General features: G+C 33.7%; 1 protein-coding gene across 1 annotated transcript; it reads left to right on the forward strand.

Annotated features, from left to right (window-relative positions):
• The first annotated feature begins 7,886 nt into the window (after positions 1-7,886).
• LOC138306920 (carbohydrate sulfotransferase 1-like) lies at positions 7,887-21,026 on the forward strand. The gene is made up of 4 exons (XM_069247490.1): positions 7,887-8,367; positions 10,764-10,907; positions 14,513-14,678; positions 17,111-21,026. The coding sequence occupies exons 1-4, from the start codon at positions 8,280-8,282 to the stop codon at positions 17,916-17,918; spliced, it is 1,206 nt and encodes a 401-aa protein (XP_069103591.1). The 5' UTR covers positions 7,887-8,279; the 3' UTR covers positions 17,919-21,026.
• The last annotated feature ends 989 nt before the right edge of the window (positions 21,027-22,015 follow it).

Genomic DNA, 22,015 nt, shown 5'->3' on the forward strand with positions numbered 1-22,015 from the left:
TAATTCTTTTACATAAGTATAATACGGCATAAATGTATTGTTCTACATTTCTTATGAAACATACAACATAAAATATTGACATAATTCCATGTCATTGTTTAGTATTTTAATTGATACCGTTGTAATTCCAAATCGTTGATCAATACGATTAAGCAGGTACAATATGTACGCTGTACCCATATCCGAGCCAAAGTCACACACGTTAAACAAATGAACTACATAACCATTGTGGAGGGGATAAAATGATTTTTAGGCAAGACAATTCACATAATAAGGTACACACACTGCTGTAAGAGCGCTTTGAGCTGTTCTAGACAAAAGTAGCATTACTCTACGAGCAAGGGACAGGGTTCGGCATACAAGATTTTCGACCACAATGTGTAATGGCGGACAGCGAGTGAGTTTGAACATTTCACACGAATTTCACCACAACGGGCTTTTCTAGCATATCACAGTAAAACCGACTGATCTAATTTCCGATATATGTACAAATTTTAATGTTCTCTTAGACTGAATTGTCCCTTTAAAAGTTTCCTAAAAGCATGGATAACATAAGAAAATCCATATCGCAGGCCTAAGATAAGAAAACAACACAAAACATACGCAAGATTCTCTGCATAATATATATATGATAACTGTAGAGATACATTTCGATGTTTTGCCGCCTGGCGCAGTAATGTTCAACTACCGCGCGGTATTTAGTACAACGGCGGGGAATATAAGACGACCCGCGGTATGAAAATTAACAATTTATTTATTTTTGATTAAAGTTCCAAAGATGATGATGAGTGAAGTATTAACGGTAAGTTAATAAATTTTTCGACTCTACAAAATTATAGATCTAGTTTTACATTACCATTTTAAAAAGTAAAAGCCGTTAAGGAAAGATAGTGGGCCTTTAAAACGAGCATTACTACATTTTATCTACAATAAGGATATCGGGATAATAAATGGCAACTAATTGTGAGATTATGTTTTCTTATTTTAAGCAAGTCTTCTCCTTATTTGCATTTTGCAAAGCTTTACTTTTGTCTCCGAGTTTGTGACCATTTGTCCCTTTATGAAAACGCAATACTTTGAGACAAATTATAGCAAAGTAATGTTGGACAGTTATTCGTTATTCGTTATACGTAAAACTGTCTAACTTTACTTCTGGCCGGGTAAAGTAAAGTTTGACAGTTATTCGATATTCAAGCGTTTTGACGGATGCATCGAAATTAAATATAGTTTTTTTTTTAATTCTTTGGAAAAAACTGTAATCTCTCGGAGTTTTCACGTAGATATCTAAAGCACAGATCTTTAAAAGCCATCTGAGAGTTTTAATGTCGATAATAATTTATTTTACTGATACCATATCTGCAGTTGCGCTCATATTTATTTACCTTTTATCTCCGATGCATCAGAGGTGAAAAATAAGAATTTAACACTTATATAATCCATTTGAAGCATAATACTAACTCGGGGAACGAGCCCTGAGCTTCAGGTCGGAAACCGGATCTTCGGGTCAAATAACACATATAACATACATGATCAACCGTATACTGTCCCAGACAGTGGGAAGACGTGCTCATGCACGAAAGTGGCTGCCATCTTGGTGGTTCCCATGGAACATTCCATAGCAATCTTATTAGGATTGAAAGCAGAACGAAGCTTCAGCACTCTGGGGGAAAGTGGATCCCCTTACCAAAAACCCCATATCATATACATTATCAGTCGTATACGGTCCCAGGCAGTGGGAAGACGTGCTCGTGCAAATTTTAGCCCATGTTGGACTGCTGTGGTTTATGTTCAAAATTGACTAGGATAGAGAACATACGAAGTAATTTCACAGAAATATATCGCATCTGGTGAGGGCTTCCTTAAAGGCCAACTAAAAAAATGAAAGTTTCTTAAAAACAATAACACAATTTACATTATATAAACAGACTATAACTACTGCACGAACAAGTATTCTATATGTATTATGAAACAGACTATAACTACAGTTCGCAAATGTTATAAATATCAGTTTTAGTTGAATGTGATATTTATATAGATTTACGATGATATTTATGTATATTGTAAATTATGTTCCCTTTGGAGCACTTATGGGAAGTTAAATAACACAATAGTTATTCCGTCTTTGCATATTTCAGAATTAGCTCCCTTGAGGATAGGTATTGATTGTTACGTCATTATTTTGTGAGCACAATTTACGTCGTTTTCTCTGAAAAGTATGACGTTACGCTCGCAAACACATGACGTCACAATCAATACCTACCCGCAAGGGCAGATAACTCTGTAATATGCAAATACAGAATATATATATATATATATAAATATTGATAGCCAAGGATGAAGTTGCATTACAACACCAGACAAATGATAGATTTCCTGCTAATACATGTACATGTGACAGTGAAGATTAATTCCGCTGTTTTGTCATCTGGCAGAGTAAAAATCAACTAACACGCGTAAAAAAGGACGACGACGGGAACCATAAGACGATCCGTTCGTGGTAATTAACATATGAATGGTCACCTGCAAGCTGCAGAATGTTTTGTAAAGCTTCATAAATCGTGTCCCCGACAAAGAAGTAATTCTAACTGTGACTAAGGACTTCAAGCGTCGTGGAAAAACTTCCTGGTCATGAATTGATTAACAGCCGCATGCAGCAGAATGTTTTGAAAAGCTATACTGTAAAAAGCTATGTTTTCTTTCAGTATCTGTGAAAACCAATGATAATGTAAAAATATACTTATAGAAACATATGAAATACCCTTTTTTCACTTGAAAGTACAAATTACATGTATTTATCAAATATCAAAATAATTTTACCTAATCAGTTTTTAACGTCGTTTCATATATTGGAGCCTTATATCTTAACAATGCAGACACATTTTCTTCTTTGGCCTTTGAAACATCCTTGTCGAATTCAATTGAAGTGGGGCTGTGGTATTTGATTTCACAGATATTTATTGGGGGATGTTTGTGTTACGTTCGGTCTACTGATCACGTGACACGATATCATGTGACATCAATCCTTCTATTCAGTAACGTATATAGGCATCATGTATGAATACGAATCGGCATGCAATATCTCCACAATACCTGAACAATACCTACACAATACCTGAACAATATCTCCACAATACCTGAACAATACCTACAAGGTTTCTCCATGGTGACCGGAAAACTAATATCTTGCACTACAGACTAAGAAATAAATCAAGTATCCTTAAATATGACCTGTTCAGAGTAAATCTTTCGGACGACCAAAGCTGTGCATGTGGATTTGAATGTGAAAACGCATATCATTATCTTTTTAATTGTAACTTATATGCTCGACAACGTATAGGGCTTTACAGAAATTTTAACGATTACATACGACTCAGCCTACAAACCTTGTTGTTCTGTGATTCTAACTTAACATATAACGAAAATGAATTTATTGTTAATGAAACTCAAAGATGCATTCTTGATACAAAAAGATTTTAATCTATCTCTCTTTCCCTCCCCCTTCCTCTCTCTCTTTAGTATTAATAAGGGCGCAGGGCACGAAGTGCGAAGCACTTCTAAGGTAACACATACACGAAAATATCAGAAAAAACCCACAAAATTCAGTCCTACACATTGACAGCATCAGTTTGCGGCCGCCATTTTTCATAATAAGGGGAGGTTGTGCGTTGCTCCGGTACTGCTCTCCCCCGTAAATATATATTTAACTAATGCAAATGCATAACAGGAGTAATTAAACATTTTTTATTATTTTGTGAATAATAATAATAACACTTTGAAAATTAAAAGCTATAGAAATCTAGAATGCACTCAAAATATCCACCAAGGCGAAGATGAGCACAAGGAATCATGACGTTACATAACGTCAACAAATGGCGCGAAATCATAGGATTCGCATACGCGGCACTCCAGGCCTTGAATGGACACAGAGAAACCTGAATCTTTGAGTTCATTTCTTTGAGTTTATGCTAGACAATTATAACATCATATACTTCTATAGTTTAAAGTGTGTCCTTTTATTTGTAAATTATGTCTTCACATGAAATAGAAAATAAAATGATTGTATTAAAACATGTGGCTGCGCCCTTTAAGGCCTTGCCTTATGTCATATTAATGTTTAACTTGAAAAGGGATTTGGAAATTCTGCATAATGATACAGTATTATTATTTTATTAATTCCATACAAGGGTGCCGCCTTACCTAAATAAGACTGGTTATCCAGTAAAACGGTAAGAGATATGTGGTTTGCGAAAAACCTGAAAAAAGGAAAAATTCATAAATACATCAAAACTAATATAATTCCTACAGCAATGCCCTTTGTAGTCTGTGTATGTTTAATAAATATTGAAAGTAGATTATTTATAGATCTTTTAGTCTCACCCCAAATGGACAGAAAGATTATATTGATATAGCCCAAATATCCTTGATGAGGAACAATGTCCCAAAATTACTGTTTCAAAGATCTCATATTGACTGAACATAAATTCATTCTAAGAGAATGGTTTGAAGAGATGAAAAGCTTATATGGACAATATACTTCGCTGTCTTTGCTTGTACCAGTTTAAGTGTTAAATCCTACCAGTAATTATCACTGAAAACTTTTTCGAGGATCAATAGTTTTCTCATTTTGTATTATACGACTCTTGCATATGCGGTTAAGAAGGGTAGGGATATTCTACGCGAGGGTCAAAAAACGTAATACCGTATAGAGTGCTATTATCGCGGCTCAAAAAATTTGCAATTTGAACTAGGAATAGGAAAATTAAATTTAAGTGGTTTTGTGTTCTCGCTATTTAGTTTTAAGGGTATATCTATTTCATCAATTTCTCAATTTTTCTCGGTGCAAATTTTCTCAACCATAACAATGTCTAAAAAAATCGATCTTTCCAACGAAAACAACCTTGTATTCTTGTGATATCGGCTTTTTTAACATAAATCCTCTTTTTACGTCCTTTACAATATAATACCGATATAATATTTCAAAATCGTGGAAAATCATAGTTGTAAAATTGCAATAAAACGTAAAGCTTTGGATTTCACAACATTTTGAGACCCTCGTGTAGAATACCCCATCCCTCATTTCCACATATCAAAAAAGTCTCAGGTGTATTATATGGGATAAACCAGTATCACATTCGTAGGTAATATAGAACAGAAATAATTTGAATGGTGTGTGTTGAAAAGAAAAGATTATTTATAAAGAAAAACACACTACTTTTAAAGTGTCATAAAGTTTCTTGGTTACGTTTCATCTATTTCAACAAACATGTCAAGTTATTTTGATGAATCGATTGTAGTTGAGAAACATATATTGTATCATAATGAGATAAAAACGGTATTAAGCTAATATATTAATAATCCGAAATAAAAGGCGAAAATAAATTCAAAGTAAAATCAAAATCATTTTTTTTAGAATATATATTGGGCCATTAAAGGGCCTTCTTCAGTCCAAATCTGCAGGTAGGACGTTAGAATTGTACCTGCTGCCCCTATTGCATGATCGTAAAAGGCGACTAAATCTGGGATTTTATGTTTTCTCTTCCTCCTAACTGACTTTATATCTTTCCTTATGCCTCCCTCGGCACCGCCTCACTTTTGGCCTCGAGTTGAGCGTTCGCCCCTGTGAGGAAGGCTCTGGTTTCTGTCCCCTGGCCGAGACACACCAAAGTCTATAACAGTGGTAGTTTCTGCTCCTGCTTAGCGCTCAGCATACCGGGATTGGGACGACTGGTTCGCCCGTTGCCAGTATAATGTGACAGGGTGGGGTGTGTTGCTTGGTGTCTTCGGCGGCATGCTTCAGTGATATAGCACTATAAAAAGGACAATAGTTCCACTATACAAGAAGATACATCACGAACATACACGCAATACACAGCATACATGGGAGGCCGTCCTTACATGACCCTAGCTGTTAATAGGACGTTAATTGAATCAAACAAACAAACAAAAAATCTTCAGTCCAAAATAAAACTAACCGTATATCGTATCAATGTGTTGGTCTCTTTATGTAAATACTTGAGCTCATTGGTGCGTTTTTTACAGGCAGACACGGAATGTCGTGTGGTGATGTTTTTTTAAACTATTTAAAAGCCTACAGAAGTGCATACATTTCCATAAGACTCGAATGTGGATATACAGGTAAGGACAACATGCCTCATACCTTCTGTGTAATAAACACACCGACGATTTCCTTGATAAAAATACCCAGGTGTTAAAATAGAAACAAAATTATGCAAGCACCTGTGTATAATTACATTATAAAGCAAACAATTCGTGTTACTGGATTTTAACTATACACACTGCGTGATTGTTAGGAAATGGAAAAAAAGGTAAGACTAGAACGCACATGTTTCATTTTATACAAGGCTGCAACAGTTCGAATATATGAATAAGACTATGAAAACGGCCATGTTTACAGGTACAGATAATAAATATAGCGATAAAATAAATATCACCTGTAGCGAATCGTATAGGCAGGGATGCATAATAAGTTCGAAAGCAATAGACGAAACTTTTGGAAACAGTTGCAGATTTGTAGGTGTATTAACTATATGACAAGTACAACGTAAATCCAATTCTCATTTGACATTCTCATAAAAGATACAGAAGATACAAAACTGGAGAATATTGAGAAAGCGTTACCATTATAACATTTCATACGTTTATTCACGCTACACTTAATGGTATACTGTAAAGTTGTTAAATTTCGCGAGCGTAAAATTTCGCGATTTTCTTCTTTTGGGTTTATTTGCAGGAGTTATTTTCGCGAATTTTCTTTCTAGCCTTTTAAAGCCTCATTCTTACAGGCTATAATTCGTGAAACCGTGATTTTGATAAATTTCGCGAGGTATTAAATTCACGATTTCGGATGGATCCCCGAATTTAGCGGACTAAAACTTCCGCGAATATTAGCATCTATATAGAGTAAGCTATAATGTATGCATTAGTGGATTGTTAATCCACGTATTAGGCACAAATATTCCAGTGAAAGCCAATTGAAAAGTTCTTCATTCGATACTTCGTCATATTATTAGTTTTGCCCTGTAAACTGTATATAGATAATATATATATATACTTTATTGTATGAAAGGTGATGCGGACAACGACTTAAATCTGATTTTTTTTTCGTTAGAAAACTATATAATAGACGCAATCGAGACATAGTTGAGGTAAGCGAAGCGGGGAAAGTTTTCGCTAAGTGAGAAATACGTGGCGATATGGATTAGCTCTAGTGAAGGTCTAATTGACAACTTGGGTATGAATAGTGTGTTTCTTCGACATGGGCCAGTGCATCCTATAGTGCAGACAATAATTGGGAGGTACGAAATTTACGTTTCATTACACTTTAACGCTGGCTATATCATGGATTGATCACCAACTGAGTAACGCACAAAAATGTGACCAGTTACCTAAAACATGGTAATATGATGATATGTGGGTGTTGACATGGGTATCACGTTAAAACCTTAACTTTTACCGTTTTACAGTGAAGTATACAACTTCCTGGTGATCGCACGGCAAGTATAGGTAAGAATGTTCAATTTGGTATTTGAATTGAATGTTTTCATGTGGATTGAGAATTGAATGAAGCGACTTTCCTTAGTGGGCCTCATGTAATGAACGTACCTACTACGAGTGAAATGTAATATGATGTAGTTTACGTATCACCACACTGAAAAACGTATTGTTGCTAACCAGTGAACCATTTTTGTTTTAATACCAGGCCACATTTCAGCTCGGTACTAGGCTGTTTTACTACTCACCGTATAAACCGTGACTTTGATGACAAACGACTGAAGTCAGTATGGAAAGTCTAGCATTCATAGCTTCATCATGAAGTCATATGATTACATTCTAGTCACTTGGGATTATTGTCTTCTGTCAAGTCAGTATGGAAAGTCTAGCATTCATAGCTTCATCATGAAGTCATATGATTACATTCTAGTCACTTGGGATTATTGTCTTCTGGGATATAATCAAGAAACAGACTAAAGTTAGACGGATACGAATACTTCTAATCTCTTAGGATTATTTTCTCTCAGGATTAATCAAGAAACAGACTATAGTTACACAGATATATGAGTAATTTACGCTCGTCATGAATAACTAAAGTCCTTTCACACTTCGACTGAGAAAAATCAACGGGAGTAAAAAGTTTCGTCGCAAACGTTTGGACTGGATATAGACGTATTACATGTGGAATTATTAATAGAGGAGTGTGATATTTTGTATTTCTTGTGAGAGGTCGTATCTACGATACATGTGGCATAGTCGATGTCGTGATGTTAAGACTAAGAACTGTGAAATTCGGGCTGACATGCGTTTTTGTTGTCATACTGTTGATCTTTACGGTAATGACAACAATGTCAGGTAAGTAAAATATACGTTTTGTATCGTGTAACGGTGAGATTGGCTTTAAGTTTAATCTTACCTATAATTGATAATGATAACACTAATTAAAAGCTCAGTTTTGTTATCAAATTATTTACATCTTTATCATCATAAATTTGTTGTATTTTTCACTTTTGAAACAATTTGATTTTTTTCACATATATAACAGAACAAAGGCAATTTCAAAATGCATCATTTTCTCACTAACTTTCTCACTAACTTTCTCACCTGAAGAGGCACTTGTAACTTCCTTTTCAATTTATATGACTACGAACTATTGAAATATAGAATATTTTTACAATTCATAACGTGTTAAAGTTTCTATTTTAATTGTTTAATACTTGTAATTATACTAATAATGTATCGCGATTATTTGTTACAAATATATTACTTGCTTCAAAATATCAATTAATTGAAATTTATTATTGCAGACTCCTAATACTGATTCATAAATATGGTAATTATCTATACTATCATATGTAAAGTGCACCCCCGAAAAATCCGGACACCAACAGTCCGGAAAGTTCCGAGTCCGGACTAAGATATTAGGGAACGGATTACCGTAACATTATATATATTACGAGTACATATCGACGAAGAATACAAAATTTGGCAGTTCGGAAAATTCGACGGTTAGACTGGGATTGAAGTTGGCCGCATTATCGAGTTTTCATTTTAGATGAAAAAATAACTAAATGTTCTGTTTCCTCAGTTTTATAAATACTATCATCACGCGGACATACCGTAAAATGAATGTTTATTTCATAACTGATTTTACGATGAAGTCTTGATAATAATGAAGTAAACAATAAGCAAACCATGACGGACTAGAAAGAATGTTTTGAAACTGTAGTCATGAATGTTTTTCTCTAAGAGACCAACACAGTATTTAGATATTGTTCTCGGGGTTTTCGTCTATGTAAATCAGATAAGCTATCAGCCTTTTCGTCCAGTCCAATTATCATGTTGTTAATTTCATTGGCTTTTGTTTAAGAAATCGATTGTTTTTGCAAACAATATTGGATAACAATTGTTGTAAAGCAATTCACACACAATGCCCAAGAATGGAATGTATGTGAATATACAAACTGTTCAAATATAATTAGCGTTGTTGATATAACCATGGCCTTTCAAACAAAGACACACTGAGGTAATGGTTAAATATTTACTAAATTGCATAGTGTTATAGAGTAGACGTGATTAGTTCGCGTTTCAGATTTTTCACATAGTCAGCTTTCGAACATTTCAGATGTAAAATTTGTGGTAAGAATAGGTTCGCTTGTGAATATATTCGTGAGGATTATCAAAAGAAAAAAAAAAAAAAAAAAAAAAAAAAAAAAAAACACGAATTCCACTTTAAGTGTGGTAAATCTTACACCGAGTCATTCTGACATGTTGTTTATGGTTCTGAAAGTTGTTTTTATTGTTGACACGTCACTTCCACTATTTATTACAGTCGTGTCGTTATCAAATATCTTTCTCGTATCTAAGTCAGCAGACACCATATTACATAATCTGAACGAAATCTCGAGATCAAACACAATAAAAAAACTCAATAAAAGCATACATGTCATAAAATGGTGACATGTAATACCGCACATTACATAGTAACATATAAGTTGGCTGTAAATTAAAGCATTGTTTTTAATCAATTATCTTCGTTCCGCGATTAACAATAAGTGCGTGTTTTAACACAATTCGATGGTATGTTATAAAGGCTTCGCTATGCAATGCATTGATTATGTCTTCGTCCAAGGACATGTAGTAACTGTATTGAAGATTTATCAATGGGGTTAATATGGTGTTACAACAATCTGGTAAAGCAAATCTTAACCAAAAAAAGTGAATGCGAAACTACTTTCAATATAAATGATTAAAAGGGTACATTATTGCAGTCAGTCATTCATTAATGATAAAAGAAATAAAAACGCAGGTACTACTACAATAAAAATCGATATTAATAATAAGTAATGCATGTGTAAATAAGGAAGGAAATAAAAACGTTTGTAATAATGTCAAAACTGTTACAGGTTTTGTCAATAAAGACTCGCAGACGGTCGTCGAACACTGTCAGATTTATTCAGCACATGTTTTTACATAGGGGTACTTCCCGTGTTACTTCACTCATGCACAATACTACATAAGTGAACCTAACAATATTACTTCACTCAAGTAAGGTAGATCTTCAATTGAACCTATTACCGACAAAAACGAATAACAAACTCGACAAAATCGACAAAACTATCGAATTTCCTATTGCCATCACCGTTTAACAATTAATAGAATTGCGTAAAAAGACGATTGCGATATCGATATGCATATCATGTATAATTTTACCATAAAAGAAAGGCATTTTTTTATTTTGCTATTTTCAGATGTTTCATCAACCGATTACAGGTCAATAAATAATCTTGATCAGAACTGGGACAAGCCTTTACATATAGCATACCCGACAGCTGCTCCAAAGATTGTCGATATTATAGCAGAGCCAACGGAAATTCCGACTCCTGAACCTGTCGGTAAGTCAGTGTATTGATGTTCCATTACATGCTTTATGTAAATTGCTGTAGCTATTAAAGGAAATAGAGTCCTTATCTACTCGCCTTTTCATAGAGATCTTCAATACAGCGTTAATGCATAACGCTTTCAATTCACGAAGTCAACATTTATTTACGGAACAAATTAGCGGAGAATGAATTTCACGGTTAAGTAAATCATGCAATTCTTTTCTGAATATTTCGCTCATGGTCTTATAGCGGTTGAATTTCATAGGTGTTTCATTTCGCTGTAATCGCGTTTCCATGTTGTCATAGACATCTTCAGTGAACGCTTACTGTATAGAGCTTTCAATTCATGGGTCAACATTTCTATACGGAGCAAAAGTTTTAAATTTCCCGATTCAGTAATTCATGGAAATCTTTGAACTGTTGTCCTCGGGTATGCCATTGAAATTCTCAATATTTCGCTGTGTTTAGAATCCACGCCAACAACCGGTTTTAGCGAAAACTGACCTACCAATGGAATACAACCATTTTAGACTACAATGTATAAGCATTATTTTGTCTGTTTCCATAATACAAATTTCAGCAGTTGTAGTTTGGAAGTAATGATGAGATGTACAATGTAAATATAACTATGTACTGTAACATTATAGAGATATTGATTTCAACAATATGCTTTGAGTACATATAAAACACCATTCTGTCTCTGTCAGTCAATACGAAAAATGCGTTTTTTCTGAAATGTAATCTCGAGATTTACATCAAAAATTAAAATTATGAAACTGTCTATAAAAAAAAACTATGTTGGAAATTCATTTCATAATCATTGAGCATCATTTTAATCATAACAAGAAACAGAGCATTGAGGACTGATGCATGTACCACGTGATACATGTACCCGATAACGTTGTGGCGGGACTCGCACCTCCAGTGGTGATGTAGCCCTCCAGTAACACAGTCCTTTGTAATCTTCCCGCCGAAATGACGTTAGCGCGGGATATCATCTTTTAACGTCATTCTATCACCAGTAGAAACAATAGGCCCGTACAAAGATATATGTATCACGTGGTACGAGAATTAGTCTGAACGTTATCAGTAAAAGTAAGAATATTCCGGGTTAGACAAGACAGAAGGTAGTATGACGTTGGTGTTATTTAGATGCGGATCTTTACTGACAACACCCAAACAGACGTCACAAATACGACGCCTTTTACAAACTCTATTCCACTTAAAATTTAGGCAAACATTTGGATTATTGCCGGTTGGTTAATAGTAGTCTTAACATTTTCTTAGGGTGGAAAAAGATTGTGTGTATATACACTTTCACGGTCAATGAATCAGTATGAATGTATGGTTTCATTTGGTTATATCTGATCATCGAAGCGTTACATTACAATATTCATATGCTGTGGTTTACTAACTTCCATAAAGAAATAAATCTAAAGAAATCTCTGAGTCACAAATATAACTATGTGAGTTTTTTTCCACACTTTCAAATCTGCATAATGAAAGCCATTACCTTGGCCAAGTTAAAGTCGAACTTCTCCTTTTCAAATTTTCCGAATGGACACTGAAAGGTAGGATAGCATACGCAATGAGCTTTCGCGACAGTAATTTCATTAAGGAATACTTATTTTAAATTTAAGTTATTTAAACCTGCCACCTAATTATTTCCATAGACCACAACGGTAAAGTTTTGGAATGTACTATGATACAGGTAGGATAGCACATAAAAATGGACCTTCTCGACAGCAATACTAATTTAAACCTAACTATATTTATACAAAACTTTTGTTTATTTCACATCGACTACGAAACAAGTTATATAACTTATACAAATCACTCTCGATGGCCCGGATGTAAGCGCGCGAGGGATCTTAGTTGTGGGAGGAAACCGGAGTGCCCGGAGAAAACCCACGTGGTCGGGCAGTAGGTGACCCCTGACCTTTTCACGTCCGTGCAGCTAGGTGAAAGACGAGTGGCTTAACCACTACAATACCCAATTACTCAACTACATTTATACCAAACAACTTAATTATTAATAGGGAATAGTAAACGTTTGGAATATACCATTACAAGTGCAGAATCAATGTCAATCATCATATTCAATATAAAACTAGACTAGGTTCAATTTAACACATAAAGGCAAAACGGAGTCCTTCAACTCTGGTCGGTGAAGCCATTTTGAAATAAGGTTGAGTCTTCCCTAAAAGTCTAGTATTTTTTATGTAATTACATTTATTATATAACGTGACATTTTGAAACTAAATTTTAATCTGGATTTCCAAATTTGTTGTCAACTGTCATCAGAAAACATCTTTACTCTGGCGATTCATAATTTAACCAAACCAGTCAACCAGTGACACGGCAATTTTATACAGGGCTGGGATCGATACTCTTATATACAGGGGTCATTTGGGTTTATTTTTCATTTAGTTGGTTGCTCACTATACATTTCATATAAGTGTTAAATATATATACAACACTGCATATACTGGATGTTGTCATTTCTTAAGAATGTTGGGAGTAGTGAATCGACAATATTGACCAGAATGTTAAGACAATTAATACCAAAAAACTTACGACGTCAATTAGCTCTAGATGTTTTTGTGATTTATTGTTTTCGTTACTGTTTTGATAATAAATATAGTTTGAGGTCAAAGACATGAACAAGGAATTTTGATTCTTTATAGCTTTTCTTGACGTGAATTTGATTGTTTTTCTTTTTATTCTACCTTATAGTGACGCAAAATAGAACATACGTTGACTATACCTCGTGACAAGGTGATAGGGAAGTCTTTATCTTTTATATGTATAGACACAGAATACATGTTAGTATCTTATAATACAAAGTTTATGTTGGTGCGAGGCTTAAAATAAAATGAAAAAAGACAAACCTTGCATTGTAATATAATTACCGTGTATTCTGTTTATCTTGCCACCATTGCTTATAAACGACATTCTAAACGATATCAAATTGACGGTTTCTTTACATAGTTTGGCTTGAAGCGAGATGTGACTTTGTTAGTATGGAAAAGATTCGTTCATTAAATCTAAATGGTAGTGTACTTCTTTTCACTGACGTGGGGAATATATAAGTGCTTTCGTAAACAGTACCAGTTAAGTTTTAACGCTCTGAGTGTAATATCACTATAAAAGACATGGACAAACACAATAATTTCCCAACAAGGAATTATTTACAATACATACCTCTGTCATGAGCCAAGAAAAAGACGATAGGGGTGTATGAATATCGTCCAGTGAATTTCATTTTTTTTGCGTGAATAAATGATGTTACAATGACCAGAAGACTAAAATTAGAGGTCAAGTTAGAACAAGTTCCGTCAGATGTAGAATCGTATTGACGGATAAAGCGTTTGGTAATGAAATATAAAGCAATTCATATTGAAGAATAAAGCACACGTTTATCCGGTACTAGTTACCGGCCAGTATATATGGCATCTTCATTACAGATGTCAAAAAAATCATAATGATCTAAGTTCACAAACTAATGACGTCACAAACGATATCCACAAGCAAGGGTAGATTACTATACACTATTCAAAGACTGAGTAAATGAAAAATTAATTCGGTAATGATGCATATTCGTTTTTTATTGTCAGGGCCAACACCTATCCTTCTTGTGACATACATGCGGAGCGGATCATCATTCGTTGGGGACCTCCTAAAGATCAACCCAAAGACATTCTACTCATTCGAACCCCTTCATAAACTACAGGCTGAGGTCATAAAGGAGAAGCCGGTATATTACCTGGATGGAACGTTAAGGTAAATGAATTTTGACAATATTACATAAACTCCACGGCTGTACTACCACCAATAAATAGGACATTAAATGTCGGGTCCCCACCTTTCACTAGTTACGTGTTACGTCCTGCCTGACGGGATGGCCCAGTAATGCATAATTACCACGTATAGTATAATTTTATAAAACACCGTTCTCACCGTTGTTCACCATTATGATTTGGTCAAAATCCCTTCCGATTAGGACTAGGTTATACTTCCGGCATGGTTTTAGTCATTTTACCCCCTCAATGAAGTTAAGGGTGTATACTGGAAACGGTTTGTCCGTCTGTACGTCTGTCTGTTTGTCTCTATTTGTCTGGCGAACTCCTCCTAAACTACTTTACAGGCTTTGATAAAAATTTGGTACAAAGAACCCTAATATAAATGGGGGTTGTATAAACTATATATAATTCCGCAATGTCCCCTATCAATGGAACTATTAGGGGGTATTAGTCGTCCACTCTGGCCACAGTTCTAGTTTTTGACCTCTAATGACGCATCATCTTTTCATGTCTGGTTTGTACGTGTAAGGCTAGTCTTTTTCGCTTCGTTATTATGTAACAGAAGGAGCCTCACTGAACTGTCCCTTTGTTAAATGGTAAAGTATATTTTAACAAAAAAGAAAGAAAACCCATTTGAATCTTATTTCATAATGGACGAAGGGAGATTTACATATTTTATGTATCAGGATGTTGAAGTAAAAATGTTTGTTTACCTGCTACCAAAACTAAAAAAAAATACATCACTACCGATGAACCAGTGACTAAACGAGCTATTGAATCGGCTTTAAAGAGCAGAGGGAGTTTATTATACGAATTCATTGCATTATGTTTGGGGCGTATTTCTGGATGTAATAATCAATATTTAATATAGTAGCTAATTCGCATTTAGACAAGATCTTAGATGAATCTTTTAAAGCTATATACCAATCACAAAATTATGCGAATGATGTACACTTTAAATAGGTTTTATTGTATTAGCAAGAGTTTACTGTCAGTTTTTTTCTATTTTTGATTTCAAATTGATACTCTTTTTCTTTAAAAATTATTTGACAAATCAGAAGTTTTTATAGCAAGAGTTTAGTGTCAGTTTTTTTATTTATGATTTCAAATTGATCTCTTTTTTTTAATTTGACAAATGCTATTACTTGTCTTTTCAGTTTAACTTTATGGAATTGTTTATGTATGAAACTGTGCAATATATAACTATGTATTCAGAAATATGTGGTGAGGAAAGAAACATCTCTCATACCTACAGGTGCAATACTGTCTGGTCTTGAGTAATACACTCAAGTCGTCGGAGGCTGTAAGCCATGTAATACAGCCTTGTGAGGTCACAGCGTCAACAGACTTACTATTTTCTTGGTACAATTTGATATTATTTTAGAAAATAGGCTGGGCTTACTTAAAATGGCGGTTAATAATAGTAATAAAGTTGCAATAAAAAGTCGAGATATGAGATACTGTTTCAAATGTGAATATGAAATATAGGTAAGTCTACCCTCGGGATCACAAAATGTTGAAAAAACCCTCGGCAAGCCTTGGGTTTAACAACATTTAGTGACCTTCGGGAGACTATCCCTATCATTCATATCCACATATGAAAGAGTCTTATAAGGTTTACATACATTAAACGTGGACGTTTTCGCCTAGCTTTCACGGTAGGATGATTTTTGCGTTGTGTATCTTCAGTATAATTATTAGCCTGTGAATGTGTGCGATGTGTAAGTATATGAATGTGTTAGTGGCAATGTAATGGAATCCTCAAGCATCAAACCCGATAGTCCTTAAATGACCTTTTTATAGGACACTACACAAAATTAAACTATAATAAGGATATCAACTACATGCAGATATGATTTGTAACCTCTGACGTAAACATACGCACATTGATAATGCATGCTATGAATTACTTGAATCTTTATCTTATGCCTATCGATATGTGTATGGAGTGTATATCATGAATATACCATGTGTTAGTCATTTAATTTATATATATATTTGTATATGTGATTTGTATATATTTTTGTGTTACACAATGTTTAATGTTTATATCTTAAATTAATCTTTATGTCAAATGGAGGAAATATCATAAATAATTCATTCATTCCATGTACAATTAGTTGTTTAAATATATACTATCCGAATTACTTTCTAGCAATTCAGAACAAATTACATATCATGGTTTTACAAGTCAAATAGCCATATAAAGGGACTTTGTCTTCTTTAAGCTAATGTTCTTTATGCACAACCAATTTCCTAACCTAAATTTCAGGTCAAGAAATATTGACCGGAAATTCACTTGAAATTGAATTCAGGTCAAGTTCATGTCAATTTCCAGTTAGGACATATTAGCTACCACTGGGATGTACGCCTGTTTGAAAACTAAGTTAAACTTGTTTTTCAATATTGTAGATATCCGAAGAACTTTATGGAACTATCCGTGGATGCTATTGAACACCTATCGACATGTGCTATGGAAAAGTTACCGCTATATTTTTACCAGGACGGCTTCTTTTCGGGATTTACAGATTCCACAAAGTTTAAGATATGTATGAACAAGACAAAGATTGAAAGCAATCTAGAACTTGGAAGAAAGTGCTCACGTGTTCTCTCTAAAGGATGTAAGAATTCAGAATTTCTTGTGGCAAAAATCATTCGCATACCTCTCTCTCCCTTGGAATTTCTCATGAAAACAATTCCCAAATTGAAAATAATCCATTTACTTAGAGATCCAAGAGCTACGCTTTCATCGCAGTTTCGAGCTGGTCGGTATAAAGTACAGAACATGCAGTCTGCAATCGGAAGGTTTTGTAACCGTGTGTATGACGATATGGTGATAAGAGACACACTAAATAGAAAATATCCGGGAAGAATCATGACAATAGAATATGAAGATATAGTTAGAGACCCTTTAGAATATACGAAGCGACTTTACGAATTTTCTGGGATGGAATTCACTAAACATATTCAAACAAACATTGTGAAATTGACAGCCAGTACTCAAAAACAATCCAACTCATCTGTTATATCATCAAGATGGAGGACAAAGCTTTTAGAAGGTGTGATAAAAACAGCAGATGAAAAATGTCAGCAATTATACATGAAATATGGTTTAAAATCTCTTAGCTTTAAAGATCTTAAAAATATTTCAGTACCACTTAAGGTTGATAAAGTGGTAAGCTTTGGTGATTTTAGACATGAAGAAATGGAGAAAAGTTAATTCCTCTTTTTTATTATTATATAAATATCGCTTTGTGTATATTGAGTGAATGGAAAGTTATTCTTTTCGAAACATCATTCATTGCTTCCTTAATCGCTATAATTATCTTAAAAATCTTGTTTTTGTTATTTCAAAACAAACAACGATACAAGATTCTTACCCCGACAATACTTACTACGCCAACAGAAAACTAAGCTACTAAATAACTTATGTAACTATGCGATCTATGTAATGGAACATCTACAGATACATGAAGTTTGAAAGTACATAAAGCACTGGTACATTTGAAAATACATTTCTTATAACAATCAGTAGTTAACGTATCTCGAAATGGAATCTGTAGTTGTAAATTTAATTAAACAAACAAGAAAGCATATAAATAAGATCTTATGATACATTATTTGGAGTTCTAAGTATGGCAAGAAGGAGGTTGTTGTAGGGAACAATATTCACCTGCTTTGTTTTGGGGAATGAAAAGGTGATCATTGTAGGATAATATCATACAGCGGCTAGTTTGGAGCCAAATATGAAAATGTAAGAACTGCAACATGCTGAAATTATAAGTGCATCTGAACGGCTTTAATACCTCCTTGAAAGTCATAGATTTAATAACTTGTCGCCAATTTTCTTGTAGCTCAGACGTTTAGATAGTTTAATATTCGCTGTTCATCACGGTACTTTCTTATTCAATTACTTATGCCTAATTTATGCCAGATTTGTTGCTTTAGGCTTTCACAATGTCACTAAATACATACATTGTCAGAACCTTAAAAAGCACATGCAATGTTTTTACTCGTTTGTTGGTGCCTGTTGCGATGTTATATTCAACTTTGATTTGAAACACAAATATCAAAATAAAACATTTAATTCATCTATATATCAAATAATGCAAAAGATGTAAGTCATAAGAGCTAAGTACCTATTTTAACTGCATCTAAATTACGCTAGTCATATATCTGTTAGTTCGTAAGGCTATGCAATATATTAATGTTTAGATGCAAAATGTTTTATTTTTAAATGCTTTAATTTGTCTTGAAAGATCTTGACAATACACTATGTGATACTAATTTAAAGTAAATGTAGTTAAAAGACAAGCCAACAATTTTTAAATGTATAATCAAAACAGCTGAATATTTGCCAGCTTTGATACGTGCCATTATCTATGGTGGGATCTTTCTGCCATCGTATTGTTTTAGGTATATTTTGTCGAGATAAGTATTTATGCCAGTCGAGTTATGCCACGACTTGATGAGATATTTATGTCATAAAGTAGACCTATATCTTGAAAAGTGTACTTAGTTTATGTTAGTTTATTATGACGAGATTAGTTTTATTATTTACTTTCATGGAAATTTCTTATTAAAGATAGCTTCAGGCATTTGCTTTTTTATTTTTGCTTAATAAACTTTATCAAGTAACCTAGTTTAACTAATCAGCCATTATATTACTGTAAACCTTATTTTTGTAAGTCATTCATTTCGCGTATTTCATGGGCGATTTATATTCATTCACGAGAATTTATCGCCGAGAATCTACTAAATGTACAATAGAACTTTTACTTATAAATCGCAAAATTCAATTTCACACCAATAGTCGTTTGGCCTGAAAACGCGAAATTCAATTACCATGAAAATATATTTGTTTACAGTATGTATTTCAATGATTCGATGGGAGAGATGGGAAAGAGCTTATTATTATATCATACCTCGAAATTCTAAATCAATGGCTATGTGAGATTTGGAGCCTTTTTGGACCTCAAATTCGTCGATTTTTTTAAAACTAAGTGTTAAGAAATACATTTTTGTATTAAAAATATTTAGTACATCCCTGAATCAAGTGTAATTGAAGTTGTCTAATTTTGCAGCTTTAGTTGCCATAGTAACAATCGAAAATATTCCCTAATTAAGCGAATTTTAAAATGTTATCACGTTTTGCTTAATTAGTCTAAGAAACCATAGAGCGCATATGTAGGTACTTCAGATAAATCTTCAGGATAAAGACAAAAGCTTGTTCAAGGATGCATTCTATAGAATTTGGATAAGAAAATTACCAAATTACCACATTTTCACAATTTATGCATGTTTAGGATGGTTTCTATAGTAACTGTAGGTGCAGTGATACACAACCCATCATACCTACTGAATCAAGTACTCGATATTTGAAATTCATTAATATATTTACTAAATAACAAGTTTGAAAAAATAACGGAATTGTGGGCCAAAATGGACAACTCTCTAAATGTGTGATGCCAACGGTAAATCGTGTGATTTACGTAAATGTTAGGATTTTGCGTATGCATTTTTTGTATTTTTACAACTTTTAAAAACTTTTTAACAAGGAACAATTGTTATCATAGAAGACATTATATTGTATTTTGCACATGCTTTGTTCTTGCTTCAACGTTTTACATGTAACTATGAGCTTGCTTGTTAAAACAATCTTAAATATACATTTATACAAGATATTTTTGTGGTACTTTATTTCGGAATAAAAATATTGTATCTACATTTATAAGGCGTTATATACACCGAAAATTGATTAATTTCCAGAGTTCAACAAAATAAGAAAACCACAATGACGCCATTCGATGTTCAAGGGATATTTTCATATACAGCTTTTATATTGATGTTATATGCACATTTGAAAATAAAATAATCGAAAAATTAAAATTGAAAAAAGAAGCGTGTGTGTGTATCTGCAAACCAGAATAACTTTTACGCGTTAACTTTCGTTTATTATATGTGTTGATTAGTTCACCGTCCCATTAACAACTAGGGATATCAATTTAAGGACGTGTCAGATTTATAATTTACGGAAAGTACCCGTAGAAAAAACACCGACCAGCGGCCAGTACCTGGCAAATTTGAACTTACTATCCAAATGCGGAAAGTTTCTACTCATTCACTTTGGTCCCATATTAAGTTTATGAAATCAACAGACAACATTAAATGAATAAATGATATTCATTATGATATGTTTGCTGTTCCAACATTTGATACAATAAGTTTACAAGTTTACCATTCTGCCTTTGCAAATGACATTTACCTCTCATGTGGTTAGGTATCCATTGTGATTATTGATCATTGTCATTTGAAATAAAGTATGTGATATTTTGTACGATTGATCTCATCTTATTATACACATTAACATTCTATATGCACTGTTTTCCACTATTCTCATTGGCTAATACATAGTCATGTGATGTTCGATATGTAACATATGGAACCGATGTTTCCATTTTAGAAACATCGAGTCAATATTCATTCTGTGACGTCATTACCCAAACGTTGAGTTCTTCGTGGTGACGTCAGGCTAAGATACTAAAACAGTAAATCAGTAATTCAGTAATTGTCTACATAGTTGCATTCAGTCGCGGTCAATTTCAGTGAGATAGCACTATAGAAATGACAAGAGTTCCACTATAATAAGGAGATACAACATGAATATATCACAGTCTCCCAGACCATGCAAACATTCATATACCGCAATACAATGAACACATGGGAGGCGGAGGCTGTTAATGACGCACAAATATTGAGAGAAAAAAACCCAAGAAAAACCATAGCTTGTAATGCTTATTATTTAGAGTACAATTTGAATATTTTTTGCGATAAGTATTCATTACATAATAATCATAAGAACATAATTGACCAATACATAATGAACATTGAGAGTGGGGAGAACATAATATTATTCACTGTGTATCTCGTCCTTATTCAGTTTAATGACATATTTTTTTTGTGAGTAAGGTCTGATCCAATTGTCGTCCGAGGCTGCATCACATGGTTACTCTTGCAATACAGCCTTGTGACGTCATAATATTTTCTCGATTTATCAGGCTGATATTATTTTGAAGGACACGAACGGTGAGATTTATGATTTAAACAAGAGGCTCATGGGCCTTAACGGTCACCTGATATTTGATATTTAGTTATATCTTTTACTAGACAACTGATGTCTTTTGTTCACGAAATAGGAACATAGATCTAATAGGTCTACATACAAAGTTCCATTAAGCTTGTTGCATATTAACTCACATTATCATGTTCAAAAGGTTCAATAATTATTATTACAAAGGGCAATAACTCTGTTCTTAA

The sequence above is a fragment of the Argopecten irradians genome, chromosome 14 (genome assembly GCF_041381155.1).
Source record: "Argopecten irradians isolate NY chromosome 14, Ai_NY, whole genome shotgun sequence".
NCBI lineage: Eukaryota > Metazoa > Mollusca > Bivalvia > Pectinida > Pectinidae > Argopecten > Argopecten irradians.